General features: G+C 36.8%; 1 protein-coding gene across 1 annotated transcript in view; it reads right to left on the bottom strand.

Moving 5' to 3' along the window:
• Positions 1-18,570, bottom strand: part of ATP8A1 (ATPase, aminophospholipid transporter (APLT), class I, type 8A, member 1) — a 179,198-nt gene that overhangs the window by 111,412 nt on the left and 49,216 nt on the right. Inside the window, exons 15-18 of the mRNA XM_006776615.2 lie at positions 15,922-15,966; positions 7,550-7,622; positions 4,858-4,963; positions 3,303-3,385 (exon numbers count right to left, since the gene is read on the bottom strand). Coding sequence (XP_006776678.1) covers positions 3,303-3,385; positions 4,858-4,963; positions 7,550-7,622; positions 15,922-15,966 — 307 coding nt within the window. The remainder of the gene's footprint in view (positions 1-3,302; positions 3,386-4,857; positions 4,964-7,549; positions 7,623-15,921; positions 15,967-18,570) is intronic.

Below are 18,570 nucleotides of genomic sequence, written 5' to 3'. Positions count from 1 at the left end.
TATTATTATTATTATTATTAATCCTCACTTGAGAACATTTTTCCATTGATTTTTTTTAGAGAGAGTGCAAGGGGTGGGGAGAGACAAAGAGAAACAGCGATGTGAGAGAGACACATCGATTAGTTGCCTCCCACATGCCCCTGATCAAGGCCAAGCCTGCCACCAAGGTATGTGCCCTTGACCAGAATTGAACCTGGGATCTTCAGTATGCGGATGGAGGCTCTATCCACTAAGCCAAACCAACTATGGCCAGTATATGCTTTTTAATGGACCCATGAAGACAATGTTCGAAACAGTAAGTTTGCTTGTAACAATTCTTATCTTTTTGTGATTAACATGTATACCCTGTATGCTACTCTTTGGTGGTATAGGAGGAGATTGGCCTTACTGTTCTACATATTACAGTTCTGGTCAAAGAGCTGGTATAGTCTACCATATACCATATATAAGGAATGCTGTAATTAAATGTTGGTCATTTCTCCTAAGTAGAAAATGAGAAATTTTGGAAAAGAACATTTGAAAGTCAATGTTTAGTTATTGGTGAAGGATGCTTTCCCCAAAACAATTATCACAGCCAAAAACAACTGCAGTGACAGTTTAAGCATTTACACTCTGGTGAAAACGATTGTTTAATTAAATTGTTATGCATGTACATTTATTTTTTTATGTCTATTCTTTTTGTGAATTTCTTTTAAAATAAAAATTTCAAAGAACTATCATTGCTCTCAGAGAAATAACATAAGTATGACATGCATGAAATAAAAACAGCATACTATTAAAAAAGAAATATTGACAGGGCAAAAAAAATTTTTGGAAATCAAAAACATGATAGGGAAAATGAAAAAAAAAATCAATAGATGGGCAAGAAGACAAAGTTGAGGAAAACTTCCAAGAAGTAGAACAAAAAGGCAAAGGCCTGAAAAGAAGTTAAAAGATTAGTTCAAGAATTCTAAAGAGAGAGCAGAGCAAAAAGAAGGAAGGAAAATGGAATCATTCAAGAAAATTTTCCAGAACTGAGGAATGGCCTACCAATCTACAAATGGAAAAGGGTCCAGTGCTCAGTAAAATGGGTTCAAGTTTCCACTAAGGCATAGGATCGTGCAATTTCAGAACTCTTAGGACAAAGAAGATCCTACCATCTTCAGAGAGGGGGCGGGGGCAGGCCAAGTCACAAAATATGTGGAATCACGATGGGTTCTGATTTCTCAACTAGGTGTGCTGGAAGCCAGAAGACAGTGAAGCAATCTAAATTCTTAAGGAAAATGATTTCCATCCTGAAATTCTATTTTCAGGCAGACTATTAACTATTAGGCACCATGCTAGGATAAAAAATGTTTAGACTTGAAAGGACTAAAAAAACAAATAATTCCCCCTGTATCATTTCTCAAGAAGCCACTAAAGAATGTGTTCCACAAAAATGAAAGAGTAAACCAAGAACAAGGGAGAATGGGCTTTAGGAGACAGGAGATCCAGCACAGGCTAAAGGTAAGTAAAGGGAATACAGGACAGTGACCCCAGGGTGACAACTGAAAGACTGTGAACTGTCAGCCGGGGCATCAGAGAGCCCTGCAAGGCAGGAGCTGGGCTTGCCTAGGGCTATCCCGACTGTGTCCTCTCCTTCCATGACAACTTTTTAACCTGATGAAACTCACAGATCATGTGCCCCATCAAAACAAGGGAGTTTCCTGAGAGAGAAGACTTGAGATATAGGAAAAGTCCTAAACAGGAGAAAAATCTAAAGGAATGTCAAATGCCATAGAAGCAGCCTTAGAACTAAATTGGCCCAGACCAAGAAGAATGGAGGACCTCACGAAGGATGTCTCAATAATGGATTAGCTAACGGACAGGTTGTCTGATAAAGGTGTGCTAAGAAGGTATAGAGACAATCAGCAATAGATAGAAAGAAAAATAAGCAATTGAAAATGTAGATATTTAGCTTTAGGAAATAAAAGGAAACATATTTTCGGGAAACAATTTTAGGTCAGGGAACAAAATTAAAACAAGAAAATAGTGACTATCGCAATGGTCAGCGATGAATATCACTACAGGCGAAATAATATAAACACTAACTGATGAGTTATAATGATATAATTTATATACAATAACATACATATTCCTTAAATGTATAGTTCAATGAAATTCATATAGTTTGACAAAGGCATACTTGGTGTAATCACCCCCTCAAACAAGATACTGAATATTCTCATCACCCCATAAATGCCTTTGTGCCCTTTTCCAATCTCCTCCCTGACTCCGAGGCAACCACTGATCTGAATTCTATCACCACAAATCACTTTTGCCTGATTTTGAGCTGCATATAAATGAAACTTAAGAGTATGCACCCCTTTGTGCCTGATTTTCTCTCAACGTAATGATTTTGAGATTTATCCGTGCTATTGATGAATCGTTAATTCATTCCTTTTTATTGTTTAGATATCCTATTGTATTAGCATATCATAATCCTTTTATCCATTGTCCTACTGATGGACATTTGGTTTGTTTCCAGTTTTTGGCTACCATGAATAAAGCTGCTAAGAACATTCCATTAGACATTGTTTTGTGGACATAGCTTTCATTTTTCCTGGGTAACTCTGAGAACAGGTTCTGGGTTAGGTGCAAGTTTACTTGTATTAGAAAACTCTAAAAGGTTTTCCAAAGGGATTGGATCATATTGTGAGTCTACTAGCAATATCTGGTGCTCCACTTCCTCTATATTCTCATTAACATTTGGTGCAATGGTTTTTATTTTAGCCCTTTTGGTGGTATGCAGTGGCATCTCATTGTAATTTTAATTTGCTACTGATCAAGGCCAAGACTTATCTTTTTGTGATTGACATGTATAGCCTGTATGCTACTCTGTGGTGGTAGTCCCTAATGACTATCAATGTTTTTTCATGGGCCACTGATACATCTTCTTTTAAGAAATGTTTAAGTCTTTTGGCCATTTAATAAACTGGGTCTGATTACTTCTTTAACCAAAAATTGTAATACAAATATAATAATATTGGGAAGATATGGTGAGTCAGAGGAGCTAAATCCTCACTTAACATAATAAAACAGAAAGTCAATAGACATGTATAATATTGAAGAAATTATACTAATCACAGGTATCATTAATCACATACACTCTGAAAATATGAGATGTGTAAATGCCTGAAGAAAGAGACAGAGTAACAGAAGGCGGTTGCCTCTAGAGTAGGGAACCTCTATTTTAAAACAAGCCGTTTGGTATTATTTTATCTTTAAAGTTATACATGGTTTACTTTGATGAAAAAAAAAAGACTTAAAAATAAATAACTTACTGAATCTATAATCACTGAGTCAGGTGTTCTTCCAGTGAAAACAAAATTCAATTGCTTGGCTGCTCTGACCAAGGCTCCCTCATCTGTTTTGGGAAAATAGGTGAAAGCAAATACATGGTGATATGAAAATTATTCCCAGTACAAGAGAAATACATCACTGTAATATACTTTGCTGTTTAATTTTTAAAGTAATATATATTGTATTGATTTCAGAGGGGGAGAGAGATAGAAACATCAATGATGAGAATCATTGATTGGCTGCCTCCTGCATGCCCCACACTGGGGACTGAGTCCACAACATGGGCATGTGCCCTGACCGGGAATCGAACCGTGACCTCCTGGTTCATGAGTTGATGCTCAACCACCGAGCCACCTCGGCTGGGTGCTGTTTAATTTTTAAAGCATTAAAATTCTTCTTATTCTGGCTCCTGTTATGCAATCTATTTACTATAACATTATATAACAATGCCAAAGGAATGAATATAATAATCTGAGATAAGTATAAACCCAGAGTCCTGTTTTTGGACATTAAGACTTATGTCTTATTTGCAAACAAGAATGAAAATGTACATGTACCTCTTGGTCTAGCATATTTTCTAGAAAAACCTTTCTCAAAATGAATGACACAAAACTGCCTTCTTACATTTTAAGTTTTTCCTCCTAAAACATTGATTGTAGAAAAACTGTTACTAATTGAAAATTTGGTTGAAATAGATATTAATGAATGGATGCTTGATTTTTTCATATATTAGTTACTGTCATCACCATGCTACCTTAAAACTTCTTGTTGCTGAGGGTAGGGTGTGGGGTAAGAGAATGTTCACGTAGTTTCTATCCCAACAATATGAGATGTAACATCTCTTATACTTAGAAGGAATTGGGTACACTCTACTAGGTTATAGCTACTGGTTTAGAATACAGTTTAAAATACTTTTAACAAAGTTCCCCAAAGTGTGTTCCTTCTTTTCTAAAACCTTGTAATAATTGGATTGACTATTTACTCAAATTTACATTGAAAATAGGTCTAAAATTAAGCTCAAGAATTAACTGTGCTAATACATTATTTTATGGAATCTCTTCAAATGTGTAAATCATCCTCATCCAAATAAACACACAATAATTTATTATCGATTATCATTCCCCAAAGAGGGAAGCAAAGTTGGTGTTCTAAAATGCAGACTATTTAGGCAAACAGATCTTCCTCTTCTGTCTGCTTGTGTGCAAAAAGTTTTTGACTAAGTTTTTTTTTTGAAAAGAAGGGAGAATTACTATGTGCATATCAAAAATACTTTTGCTTATTTGAATTTTGTTATTCAAATTTCTATGTTATGTCATCTACCAAAATTATATAAACAAAGTCTTATATTTTAACATATAGATATATTTAATTCCAAGAGCCAAGGTTTATCTAATTAGTAAATGATTTTTTTTATCTAAAAAACGTAAGTTGGTTATTTTAATTTTTCAAATTAAATTGACTTTTTTCTTGACAATCTCAAATTTCAGAATAATTTTCCACTGGAAAAAAAATACATCACAGTTGCGTCATTTGTACCTGGAGATGCTGCTTGATAAATAAGCTTGTCGCCTTCTCGCTCTGGTACTGCTGTGTGACAGACTGCCATCATGGTGAGAAATTCACAGATTACAGGTGCGGTTGGCTGTAAGAAAGAAAGCTACATTAGACCTTCTCACTTAAACATTCTGACACTCACGACAGCAATAGTCCTTCGTGCCCATCTATTAGGAGTGTAGCTATTAAATATCGAAGGTATGAGGTTATAGCTAACTAAGAAGACACCATTACTATGAAGAAAAAATATTTTTAACTAAAATCATTCATTCTTGTACTCTCTCATTCATTTTTAAACATTTATACAAGACAACTCTGTGTTGTCAAATAGAAAGAGTATAGTGAAAAAAGTGGATATGGTCAAATACTGGGCTTAGAAGACAGAAGAGAAAGTCTAAAATGTTCTTGATCTGGCTCTAACTCCGGACCAGATTTAATTTTTTTTTCTTTCTTTCTTTTTTTTTTTTCAGAGAGAGGAAGGGAGAGGGAGAGAGAGATAGAAACATTGATGAGAGAGAAACATCATCGATCAGCTGCCTCCTGCATGCCCCACACTGGGGATCGATTCTACAACCCGGGCATGTGCCCTGACCAGGAATCGAACCAGAGACCTCTTGGTTCATAGGTTAGTGCTCAACCACTGAGCCACACTGGCTGGGCCGTGACCAGATTTAAATTTTAGGCCTCTCATCTTACTGTGGTTCACTATTTTAGGTTTGGGTGATGATGGCAGGGGATTCCTCTGTAATTCCTTGTCCTCCCTCTCTCCAAAACTGGCAACCTTCACTGACAGTTTTTTCCAAGTAAAGAAATGACTGAGCAGGCAGTTCCTATGTACAATGGACTCGTGTGACCCAAGGAAGACATGAAAGTGAATCCTTTCTGCAAGGAGCTTCGTTTACAGGAGAAAAGAAGCCAGATCTCACATCAAACATCTGCCTGTCTGGCTCTTGGTGAAGAAAAATGTCATTCAAGTTAATAAAAAAATATTTCTCTATGCTGTTGGACAAAGAATAAAAGAGAACAGCCCGGTCAGTGTTGCTCAGTGGTTGATCATAGACCCATGCACCAGGAGGTCACTGGTTTGATTCCTGGTCAGGGCACATACTCTGGTTGTGGGCTGGGTGCCCAGCCGGGGGTGTGCAGAAAGCAGCCATTGATGTTTTTCTCTCATTGATGTTTCTATCTCTCACCCTCACCTTTCCTCTCTCTCTAAAATCAATAAAAACATATTTAAAAAAATAGAAAACAAAAAGGAAGTGAAGTGATTGAAAAACTCAATCAAATATTATTTGAAAAAACTGTGTTCAAGTGACAATAGACAGAAGATACATGGTCCCTGCCCTGTGAAGCTTCGACTTGTGGGGAAAACAGAACACAGATAAACATACATGTATAACCTATTTAGAGAGTGAAAAAGGCTACAAAGAAGAGAACGTGCAAACACACATAATGTGACTGGGGTGAGTTTGTGGTTGTTCCGAAGATAACGCGATATTTAAGCCGGTGAGGTTGTAGCTTCATGAGAAACTGAGCAGAGAGTTTCCCATCAAACAGGAATCTAATATGACTGAGAAGACCCTAAAGAAGGAAATAATGAAGTGCGTTCGAGAACATAAAGGCAAACTAGCGTGGCCTGGGGAAAAAGAAGGGACGAGTAGCTCTGAGTGAGGTTGGGACAGGCAGGCCCCGATCATGTAACTCTGTCGTTAAGAGGGAAACCAGACAATGGTTTTGCACAGGGAAGCGGTGGGACTGATTTCCGCTTGCATCACGGCAGCTGTCTTGTGCAATAGAAACTGGAAAGAAATGAAAAGGAAACCAAGGAGAATGGTTAGGAGGCATTCCAGTAATTCATACAGGGGATGCTGGAAGTCTGGCCTCAGGGAGTGAAGGAGAATAAAGACGACATTTGAGACATATTCTAGAAGTCAGAATTGACAAGGACTCGGTGACTCCATTGATTGGAGATGGAGGGACAAGGAAGTATCAAAAGCAACCCTAACGTTCCTAGAAAGAAAATTAAGTCAGGTCGTGGTGTAAGTTACTGAACTTGAGGGCACACGAGGGAAGAGGAGGTCTAGGTTTTGTGGGTCCTGAAGTAATATTCTGTTGCAGGCTCTCTTAAGAAAAAAGGATATAAAAATAGCCATACAAACACATTACAAGAGCTCCATCCAGAGGCATGGGTGGTAGGTTCACCCGTTTGCCAGGAGGAGCATGTTGTGCACATATTGAAGCAACTGTGAGAAAAAGTTCTGGGGTTTAAACTCCAGGAAACCCTGCCATCTAATCTGATGAAATTTTAGTGCCCATGACTTGATAAAGATGGCCATAGTTCTTAATGTATATATTTGGCACTGGCCTATCATTTTGAGCAGGTAATTCATTTCTACAGATATTTTGAAATTGTTAATAGTGAGTTCTTTCAAACAAAGAGGGTTCTAATATTATTTAACATAAGACATTGTTACAAGATAGAATACTGATAATGATAATAGTAAAACTAAATATCTAATAGCCATGTTGGCCAAGTTAAAAAAAATTAGCAACAGATTTTGAAATTTATTAAAAATAATCACAAAACTTAACACATAAACAGAGAAGATAATTCAGGAAAATGTTCATTAGTTTTCACTCACTAATTAAAATATAATGATTTTATATCACTTACATGATTATTTTCGAGATTTTCCAGCAATGATGAATCATTAAATGTTTTTTCGTCTCCAAACTGTGAGCTCTGCCTACAGGGGGAAAAGAAGGAGCAAACCTGGTTTAATTATAGCAGCTCACTGAACTATTTGTAACTTTTTAAATAAATCACTATGCCTGCAAACCTCTAATAAATATAATTTAGAGTGTATTAATGAATACGGCATCACAAATTTCATGAATAAATCAGAAAATATAATCAAGCATTGTGAAATATGACAGACTTTCGTAGTATTTCATAGTTCATTTTCCTGGAGTGAAGTTGTAGCCAATGAAGTTTTAAAATTTTAATTTAAAAAATGTAACAAAGCTGCTAAAATACCAGGAAATGAATTTCTTCTACTTCTATAATTTTTTTCAAGTTTTAAGAATTCTGAGATAAAGTTATTATTAAAAACAATACTGACGAATACTTTTACCATAGCCTACAAGAAATCTTTATTTGTAGTAATTAACACTACATGATTATCATATGCAATATAAAAATATGAATAAACTACTATTTTATCATCACTAACAAATATCTGACATGCTTACATACATATCACATGTGTTCTGTATATTGAGGAGAAAAATCACAAAGGTGTATGGGATTCTTTTGTGCTTGGCTATCTTCAGGTCAGCAAACACATTATGCACGTCAGAAGAAACAAATGGAGCCGGAATGGCCTCTGTAATCTAGCTATTATTAATCTTGGCAATGAAATTTAATATAAAACTGTGGAAATTCAAAAGAACAAGGACCATTTAGTTGGGAATGTCAAACTTAAAGGGTATACTTTGTAATGTTCAGTGAAAATATATAGATCTAAGCTTGTGTATACTGAAGAAAATTTCAGAATTAGTTCACTGAGGAAAAAAATATGTTCAATATTAAATGTAAACCAGAAAGTTTTAAATCACAATCTTTATAGGTTTCAAAGAGCAATATCAATGTCAATGTGCCAAGTAGCAAGAGTTTCATAATTTTAAAACCAGCAGTTTAAAAGGAAAAGTCACTGAAGAAAAAATAATTTAAATAACTGAACATACACAATACCCCATGAAACATATTTTTCCCAAAACCAAAGGAGGATGTTAGAACATTTGTAATAAAATACATCTATATTTACATGTAGTATTTGGTCTATTAAGTCTCAAAATTATAATACAACTTTATTAACATGTAGTAGGTTAGAATTCTCAAAACATCCCTGGAAAGCAGAATCAACACATTATAATAATTATTATTATTCCTCTTCCTCTAGTTTTAAAGATGGAGAGAAAAATCCAAGAACTTTTAAATGACTTATTAACAGGGAGACAGAAAAATATAACACACATTTCTATTCCAAATACTATCATTTCTTAAAAATAGTTTATTATTTGGGGTTCCATAAAATCTTCCTATTATTAAACAATTCATGAATTGTTCCTAGTTATACTTTCCTACTTACTTGTTAGATAAATTGAATTGTCAAGGAACATTCCCAGTAACATCTTGCATATGGAGGTCTACTTTGTTTTCAAAGAATTCCAGACTGAAAGCCTTTGTAAATCTGAAGACTTGTCTTCTTAACCCTTTGTACACCATGAGCATCTACGTGTGGGGATGGCTTCCGTTTTGGACGCGTGGCAGTTAACTGGTTAATCTCAGTAGTAATTCTTTCATCTTATAAATCACAGCCACCATAATTGATATAACTTTCAAATGCATTTACAACAAATAACACCAGATATGCAATTGAAATATTCACATGGACACATCACGTCTTCCATTCCCCAATGAAGGCCTTACCATGGATAATGCTCCATAAGAACTCTTTCAGAAAGTGGCCTCCTTTCCAAGACCATAAAAACATAAACAACTCATCTGCTAATCACATGGCCTGGGTGGGTAATTCACCACCGCTCTCCAAAATCTTACACAGCATTCACTTTTAGTAAACGTAAACAGATAAAACTAAGAAGTGCATGTCACTTCAAAATAATAACCAACTGCATTATAAATACAAGTAATATTTAAACAGTAAGTTGACAAAACTATGTGAATTTGCAAACTGCTCACAGATAAAAATGCAAGTCAATATCAACATTTTGTTAAATTTTTCCATAGAAATTTTCAAGTGGCACTTTTCTCACCAGGAGACAAAGAAATAATGGTGTTTTGCAAGAAGCATTAAGAGAGGGAGTGGAACTCTAAGGTAAGACAACATGAGCAGGTAGCCCACATCACATAACTGGTAGCTTCTTGCAGCCTGATTTAAAAGCTATGATACCTTGTAAATAATTATTTCCTGTTCATACAAAAATGAAGAGTCCTCAGAGCAATAAAAGTTAACAGAAAACTCAGAAGGCATATGGCTCAATTGGTATTAGCTACTTTCATATATGACAGTATGGATTATGACTTCCTTAAAATTCATGTTGACAAGAAAGTCATCAGAAAAAAAAGAGTTGGACCTATACTTTTCACCTTGAACTAAAATAAACTTCAGATGGCTGAACAATCTAATAAAAGTACCAAAGAATGGGATAATTTTTTTAAAAAGTAGAAAATGCCTAAGTTCAGAAAACAAAACAGATAAATCTGACTGCATAAAGCTAAAACATTTCTGTAGAGCAAAAACTACTGCAAAGTCCAAAGCCAAAAACGCAAACTGGGAAAAAATTTTTCCAACTCATGTATGGAAATTGAAAGAACTCAGAAATCAATAAGAAAAAGATCAACAATACAATGGAACAATGAGCAAAGGATACAAACACAGTTCATACAGAAGAAAATATAATTGGCTTTAAGTATATTTTAAGTTCAGCCTTTAAATATAATGAGAGAAATGAAATTTAAATTTGACAGAAATAAAAGTTTGACAACCCTGTGCCATTGTGATTATGGAAAAAGTTAAATCATGTCTCATTGGTGAGAATGAAAATTGGTTCAACTTCGACAAGGCAACTGGGCAATTTCTATCAACATTTAAAATGCATGTACCCTTTGATCTGGTCATTCCAGTTCTGGGAATTTATACTAATAATCTTCCTGGAGCAAAATGTTGCATGTATTCATTTTTTTTTTGCAGCACATTTTTAATAGCAAAGGATTAGAAATAACCCAAGCTCCATCAGGGATGTTGCTTTAAAAACTTGGTACATCCACATAATAGAATATATACAAAAAATGGGTAGCTATTCATGGAATATGGACAAATCTCAAGGATGCACAGTCAAAAGAAAAGCTGGCACAAAACTATGCAATATGCCTCACTCTCTATCAAAATATGAGAAAAAAATACATGCTTGTATAGATCTGGAAGAATACAGCTATAATTGGTTACACTGGTACCTTCAGGAGGGGAAATGGAGAGCTCCAAGACAGGGAAGGGAGGAAAACCTCTCCTTCATTACACCCTTAGAGCTTGTAACATGTTAAAGCATTATGAACTTAAAACATAAATCAAATTTAAATTAAAAATACAAGAACAAAATCTATGTCAGCCACCTGAAGTATATACACACCCCACATGTAAACTAAATGTGTACATTATACACCTGCACATATTACACACACGCACACACAGGAAGACAAAAGGCAGTGTGAACATAAAGCATTTTTTTAAATGGATGTGTACCTCCTGCTTTTGAATGGTGCTATTGGTTCAAAATCTAAATTCTTTAAAAGAAGGTTTAATTTTTAGAAATAAATTTGTTATTCAGAGTCAGGTCCAGTAAAATTCAAGGCTATAAGCAAGCAATTGAATCCAATAATATTTTTGTTGGCCACCGGTTTTAACCAAAGTAATGAGGCCTACTTTTCCACGTGACTTGTAGTATTTCCCAAGGCAATGATGAAAGGGGAGCTCCAAGACATCCTCTGAAACAGCTGCCTCACTGGAATAAATAAATTATCTGTCAAATTGAAGGCTAACACTAACTTGGTTGCATTATATCTCATTATGATGAAGTCACTCCCAGGAGAATATTCCAGTGAGCCTAGCAGAATAAAGCAATACCACTCATCCCAGACATAATTATATAGAGAATGAAATGAGGAAATAAAGGAGACCAGACACTACCCCATGATATTATGATAATTCCAAAAATCACAGTGAAATGATTAAGCTTTAAGGTAACTTTTCTGGAGAATTACCCTCACTGGCATTAACTTAAAAATTACCAGAAAGAATAATATGGTGCTGTATTAAATAGTTAAGAAAAAATAAATGTTATCTGAAATTTACTTCAAAATAATAGTGAGAGAAAGATATAGATTAACTGAAATTGGTAGTGAGTGCTTATTATTGAAGTGAGTAGATGAGTACTTTTTTCCTATGCTTGAATTTTTCCACAATAAGCACTAGAAAAAATGGGTATGGGAATATATAGCTTTGGAAAATAGCCCTATCTTAGGGTTACATGAATGTTGAGAATAAGCAGATTATATTTTCCTCCAATGGTAGATTTTTTTATAGAAAGAATTAATCTGTAAAGTTATATGATAGCTTATGGTAGGTGGCAATAACAAAACCACATTAATTTAGAAGTAAGTGGCTAGTGGTTAGGCAATGATTTTCTCTCTCTAAACTACTTATATTAATATATTTAAGCAAGCAGAGCTTCAGCCATCATCCAATTATCTTTAATGAAAGGGTTACGACATTCTAGGTTTGCCTTTAAATTCAACTAAATGGAAAATAATCTACACACACTTAAGTGTTAAATATTATGTGTGTTTTTTTAACTTGACATTTTTGTGGTAAATACAATAGGGCAGTAAAATGCATACAGACCACAGATTTCCACAGATTTTATCCATGGTATTCAATGAGCTTCACATTGAAAAGTGAAGCTGCTGACAGATAGGAATGAACTTTCAGATTCTGGATTTATGCAGTCATCACACTCTAGCTTTCCCCTGCAGACCAGCCATATGAAGACATGGTCAGGTGCCTGGAGTGCAGGATTCAACCAGGATCACACCTTTGATATTGGTGTCACTGGCAACATGAAACCAGTCGGATGAGGTTGGGGGAATGCCAGCTTTATGAATGTGCAGAACTGTTGCCCCCACACTAACTTTTCTGCATCCAGTTTCATTCCACCTGTTCTTCCTACCTTAACAAAACGAGAAACGAAGAAAAGGTAACATGACAAACAGCAAACACCTCTTGTGCTCTAGAAACAGTTCTCTTCCAAAGTTGTTTACAGTCTATAGCAATGGTTCTCAACCTGTGGGTCGCGACCCCTTCGGGGGTCGAACGACCCTTTCACAGGGGTCGCCTAAGACCATCGGAAAACACATGTATAATTACATATTGTTTTTGTGATTAATCACTATGCTTTAATTATGTTCAATTTGGAACAATGAAAACTGGGGGTCACCCCAACATGAGGAACTGTGTTAAAGGGTCGCGGCATTAGGAAGGTTGAGAACCACTGGTCTACAGGCTGTAATGTGAGCAGCACCCACTCTGTAACCAGGCTCCCACGTTTGCTGGTTGTATACTTGGGGGCTTCTTTGCCTAAATTTCACCAACTTTAGAAGAGTCATGTCAATCACAGCTCCTCAAACATGTCAGGAGGTTAAATGAGAGACACCAGAGCTAACGTTCTCTGTGAGCTCACCGTGTCCCAATACGCTTCTACACCCCTCAAAAGCAGAACTCACTTAATCCTTACAGCCTCCCGATAAAGTCCACATTCTACCAGGTGAGGACAGGCAGGAAGATATCTTGTGCAAGGGCACCGATAGGGTCAGGATGTGAACTTGGGTGGTCAGAATTCAGTCTTCATCCTTGACCTTACCCTGCATGGGACTGAGACACAACATAAGCTCACAAAGTATCTGTTCCTTCATCCTAGCAGGCCTACATCATCTTTGATAGATGGGACACCCAAGCATATATTTGAAATAAAGCTTATCTGTAATAATAAAAGCAAAATATGCTAATTAGACCAGATGTCCTTCCGGATGACCTTCTAGATGAAGCTGGGGCTGCAAAGGAAGCCCGGGTCCCAGGTGCCTGCTGGTGGCTGGCGGGAAGCCCAGGTTCCGGATGCCGGAGGGAAGCCAGTGCCAGCAGCCGGGGTAAGGAAAACTTACTCTTGCATGAATTTCGTACATCAGGCTTCTAGTTTTATTATAAAAGTAGCAAAAGTCATCCCTAAGTGTTTATTTTAAAAATATTATGAATATATAAATTTATATGTAACTGCAAGTGGAAATGTACAGTTTATGAAAAGACTGGCATTTTTATTTGGAGCTACCTAGCTTAGAATATCAAGTATCAAATTTTCCAAAAGGATGTTCTACAAAAAGAACCTTTTAAACTAGATAAAATAACATCCTCTCTTTCCAACAGTGATAAAAGTTATGACATAATTCTATCAAAAATAAGATATTTCAAATGACATGAGTAAACAATCAACAATCTTTAACATCGCCAATCTTAATAAAAATATGGTAAAGGCAAATTCCTTCTTTTATGAATAAATGAGTTATCTTAGAGAAATGTGTCCTAATTCTATATTAATGAACAATGTTTAAAATGAAGAGAACGGCCCTGGCCGGTGTTCTCAGTGGTTAGAGCATTGGTCTGAACACCAAAGGGTCTCAGGTTCAATTCCCTGGTTTTACTGGTGCCCTTGAACAAGTTTCATGATATCTCTTCCTGTCTGGGTTGCAGGTTTGCTCCCTCCCCGTTGGTCTTGGTGGTAGGGGCACTTCTGGGAGGCAACCAATTCATGTGTCTCTTTCACATCGATGTCTCTCTCTCTCTCTCTCTCTCTCTCTCTCTCTCTCTCTCTCTCTCCTTCCCTCTCTACCTCCCTCCCTCCCTGCCTCCCTTCTCTCTGAAAAGCAACAGCAAAAATATCCTTGGCTGAGGATTAACAATAAAAGTAAATTAATAGAATGATTTTTAAAATTTTTATTTATTGATTTGAGAGAGGGAGGGAAGAAGAGAGAGAGAAAAGAGGAAGATCGATTTGTTGTTCCACTTACTTAGATATTTATTGGTTGCTTCTTGTATGTGCCCTGATGGGAGATTGAACCTGTAACCTTGGCATATTGGTATGATATGCCAGAGCCTAACAGAATTATTTGATATTATAGAAAAGCAACAAATAAAAAATATACTCAACATTTTAACTATATTATCACAATATTAAATAAAAGGGAGTATCTACACCATTAAACTTGAATTATCCACTAACAGCAAGATGCTCTGGCACATTTTTAAAAATACTAAAAGTTCTTCAGTTGTGTGTAGGTGTTCAAATGCGTGACATTCCAAGCAATGAGCTGAAATGAGATGACTCATCAATTACCACATGAACCAAACAGCTGCCTCTCTCATTAACCCCTAGGTCTCAGGAGCTTCACTGCAAATTGTTACCAAATCGCTAATGTTCTGAAATAAAATCCAACTTGAAAAATATCAAATGATGCTTTTGGACTTCCATACATATGGGAAATGTGGTTTAATCATAAAAAACATGCACAGCCTGAAAATAAAAATGTAACCACTTACAAAGCCGCAATATTTTCCACAATTACCAGCATTAAAGGAAACTGTTTCTTGAATTTTCATTTGCCACCAAATCATGATGATTTATAAAAATATCAACATATCAACTTATACAACTCTAAATAAAAATATAAATTCATGAAGGAGGGATTTTATTTTATTTTTAATTTTACTATTGTTTTTGGAGGAGGGATTTTTAAAGTAAAAACAAACAAACACCCACCCAAAATATTGAAATTAAACCTGTAAAATGCCATCTTTAATAATTGTGAAATTAAGTAGATCCCATTTAACTGTAATCCTTGGTAGCATAGTCTTTCATCATTTATTCCAGACATTTGATTTTTAAAAAGTCCATTTTCTAGTCCCCAAACAGATTTAACAAATGAATGAAAGGAAATGTAAAGGAAACTTCGCTGGTTGGGTATGTTTCAGTAACATCTCTCTGCAGCTCAGCAGAGTGTGCATAGTGGCAGAAGGTGGCAATGCTGAGCTAAAAAAGAAGTTTTTGGAGCCGTAATTGAAATCTTAGGAAGTTCACAGCCCAGGGCTCCAGGTGGGTTATTGCAGACTTTATTGCCGATACACAATGTAAAACTTCGACGAGCCTCAGCTTGAAACAAAATGTCTATAAAGTGACTAAAGGTTATTCAGTAGGAAATCAAGGATATTTCATGAATTTCAACAACTACGTACTTTACAGCATGTCACCATACCTGATCAGGAAAGCCTTTTTTCCCCCAAAGTAGTGAAGTGTGCCTAACAAAATAATAAAATGCAAGCCTTTTAAAGGAATCAGTGAGACAGAAAGGTCCACGTAGCTTACCATTCATCAGGAGAGCAGCCATAATCCTCGGGCTCAGGGACATGGCTTCAGAAAGCAAGAAGAGGGACAGAAAGAGATGAGGAATAGTCACAGAAAGGCTGACGGCTCTTCAACAAGTTAAGAAAATGAATTTTTAGCTGATTCTGAAAGAATGGCAGTTAGTATAGTTAGTAGAATGATCATTTACGGTAAAGAAGCAGGTTTACAAAGTGATTCTGTAACTGGATAGCTACCTTGCCTCTTCAACATGAGATTCACTGATTTTATGCCCAGAATCCAGGATTCAGGAGATATTTAAACTTAGCGGTTTAACTACAAAGCCAATGGGAAATCAATCACATACTGTGTAACCGGAATCACGTGTTTTAATGAAAGAAACATGCTCATACCTAGGAACAGACAATCACACTGGTAAAATTTACCACATATATTTTAGAAGTAAATCTGACTTTCAGGAGGTGATGGTTCTTTAAGCAGGTAAACTAAAATTAATTACATTTATGTAAATTAAATGGAACCACATTTTAAGATTAACTGATTTTTCAAAAATTCCAATTATATCATAATTCAGTTATTAAACCATTTATGCTCTCAAACAGAAGCACGTTCATCAATACTTAATTTCATCCATTAGCTCAGGTGAGCACTAGGAACATGTGATGGATTTACAGCTTTTAATTTAACCAGCCAGTTATACATTCTGTCAAGTGGCCCATAACACATCACAGAGCAGAACTTACGTATGCATGTATTTATAAAATTTCTTTTCTATTGTTCATTCCCCCCCAGTTTTACTGAGATATAACTGACATATAACTGTGTAAGGTTAAGATATACAATGTGTTTATTTGATACATTTATATACTGCAAAAACGATTACCACCATAGCCTTAGCTAGCATCCCCATCATATGATTATCATCTCCTTTTTGTGGCAAAAACATTTAAGATCTACTCTCTTAGCAACTAGAGCAGATTTTATCTCCCATGTCTTTTGTTATATATGTTCATTCAATATTTTTCCTTTAAATCAAATATATTAGGTATAGGTAGACTTTTTAAAAATGCACAGTTCAGTACCAATGTAAAACCATTGTTACTTTTGACAAATGTACAATTAACTTCACTGGGATCCTCTCACTCCCTACGTGACCACCTCACTCTCTTACCCTTCACCAAAGTGGCCATGACATGGGCCTGTCATTCCAGGGCACCTCTTCCACCTCCACAGGGCTGAGCTGCCTCTGTGCAGTACTCACTGCAACCATACGGAGGCAGTCCCTCCTACTCACGTGTCATTCTCTCCTACCAAAGGACTTTTGTGGAGCGTGAGAGTAAGAGCTAACCAATCCTGTCCCGTGTGGGCAGGAGTCCAAGGGGGGAAATAAAAAGGAGACATATGTGCTACTCTATCTAATATTTTAAGCAATAAAACAAAATTTTAAAAAAAGAATTAAAAAAGGCACTGGCCTACTGCAGCGCTTAAGGCAATCACTTCTGACCAACCTGAATGCTTGGACCCCAGACTATGAGGCAGGGGCAGGGGCAGATAGACTGTGTGAGTGCTACCCAAGCAACAACGCTGTGCCAAGGTTCTGTCAGGTGGCACCGGTGTGGCACAGGAGCCCCTGATCTCACACACCTGTCTTGCTTCTCAGGTTAGGCAGCTTAAACACCCCAGCACTCAAGGCTCAGGGTTCCCCTGCCCCCCCACCCGCCGCCCCGCCCTGGCAGATGCTGAGCACTGTGCAGTGTGATGAGCAGCAGGCCACCCACTCACGGCTATTGATCCTGTCTGCATGCGTTTCCTGTGATCACTGCTCCAGCAGTGCTGATATGTCTGCACGGTCTGATTACTTCTTTGCCTTTGTTTGCACGTCTGGTCAGTGCTGTTCCATCTGCCTGGTAAGTTCTTCACTTAATAAGACTCAGTCTTAGATCTCAACTCAAGTATCACTTTCTCAGGGAGCAGTCCCTGACCTCCCTGATTAGATCAATCCCCAATCGCAGACTCCCATAGACCTTTGCACTGTGTTCTATTGGTCTGTATGATTACTGAATCAAAGCCATTAACCCCCCAATTAAGAATATCAACTCCAGGGGGCTGATCCGTTTAGTCCCATTCTCTAACAGTGCCTCATCCCTAGAAGGAGATTCGCATTCACTGAAGAAGGCAAATAAAGAAATTCATGGTGTTTACCCAGCTTTCACCTACAGTCATGTGAACAGGAAGACAAATTTGTTTGTTTTAATCCAGATGGGGGCAAAATTTTTATTTTTCATTGTACAGATATTTTTAATTCATTGACCATCGTGAATCCAATTTGGGGCAAAGTTCACATGAAATGAGAAAAAATCAATCAAGAGTAAATTTTGAAGCATTGTTTGAAGTGTTAAATATTATCTTCTAACAAACCAATGGACTATGCAAAACTAGGTAAAGATTATATTAGCAAGAGATTATATAAAGACTAGAGGCCTGGTGCACAAAAATTTGTGCACTCGGGGGAAGGGGGGGTCCCTCAGCCCGGCCTGTGCCCTCTCGCAGTCTGGGACCCCTCGGGAGATAACGACCTGCTGGCTTAGGCCTGCTCCTGGGTGGCAGAGGGCAGGCCCAATCCCTAGGTGCAGCCCCTGGTCGGGCTCAGAG

Source organism: Myotis davidii, unplaced genomic scaffold (assembly GCF_000327345.1).
Source record: "Myotis davidii unplaced genomic scaffold, ASM32734v1 scaffold629, whole genome shotgun sequence".
Taxonomy (NCBI): Eukaryota; Metazoa; Chordata; class Mammalia; order Chiroptera; family Vespertilionidae; genus Myotis; species Myotis davidii.
The sequence above is the reverse complement of the archived record's forward strand: the minus strand, read 5'-3'. Positions and strand labels throughout refer to the sequence as shown.